The 739-nt window shown below is 37.1% G+C and overlaps 1 protein-coding gene across 1 annotated transcript in view; it reads right to left on the reverse strand.

Annotated features, from left to right (window-relative positions):
• The window catches only part of LOC119593124 (transmembrane protein 64-like), a gene marked incomplete in the record, with an annotated part of 46,170 nt that overhangs the window by 10,387 nt on the left and 35,044 nt on the right, over window positions 1-739 (reverse strand). Inside the window, 1 exon segment of the mRNA XM_037942090.1 lies at window positions 25-189. Within this exon segment, the coding sequence (XP_037798018.1) occupies window positions 25-189 (165 nt within the window).

Genomic DNA, 739 nt, shown 5'->3' on the forward strand with positions numbered 1-739 from the left:
TAAAAAAATCCCCCCCTCTATTACCTGCGCCGCGAATACAATCCATCCTGTAGCAGTGGCAGAAGAAGAATCAGAAACCACCTCGTCCAAGCTCCTCACAGTCGTCCCCAGATAGCAATTCAAGATCTGGGTTGGTAACAAGCCGAGTACTGTTGCGAAAAGGTACAGCCAAGTCGAAACGCGGGACACCTGTGTGAGAGAAAACGAATTTGTTAATTTTTTTTCCCCTTTTAAGTCGTTTTTATGGTATGATGACTTTTTTGAATAGGTGTAGTTCGTTCATTTTTCTTTAGGTGTTTTGTGTGTTGATTTTTTTCTATTATGTATGTGGCGGCCTGTTTTGGTTGTTAGCGGGTGTTATTGGGGTTATATTGATGTTGGTTGAAGGATTGGTTCAAATAGGTTTTGATTGTGATCATAAACACCTCTTTTCTGTAGTAAAGTAAATCATTAGTGGTAATATTTACTAATATCCATAATCATCTTCATAAAATTTATAGCTACAGGTATAAAATTTATAATCATAATCAAACAAACCGTTGTGAGAAAAAAAAATCTCATGAACACAACCCGGAATAAAACATATTCTCCGTTTAACCCAAACCGTTTCTCTTTACCGCCAAGAACACAACCCGGAAATATAAACGGATTCCCCTTTTAACTCAAAGTTTCTCGCTTTTCCAAGAGAGAGAAGTGACTTTAACTTCATTTGACCTTTCTGTAACTTGTAATATAAGTC

Source organism: Penaeus monodon, chromosome 31, assembly GCF_015228065.2.
Source record: "Penaeus monodon isolate SGIC_2016 chromosome 31, NSTDA_Pmon_1, whole genome shotgun sequence".
Classification (NCBI taxonomy): domain Eukaryota; kingdom Metazoa; phylum Arthropoda; class Malacostraca; order Decapoda; family Penaeidae; genus Penaeus; species Penaeus monodon.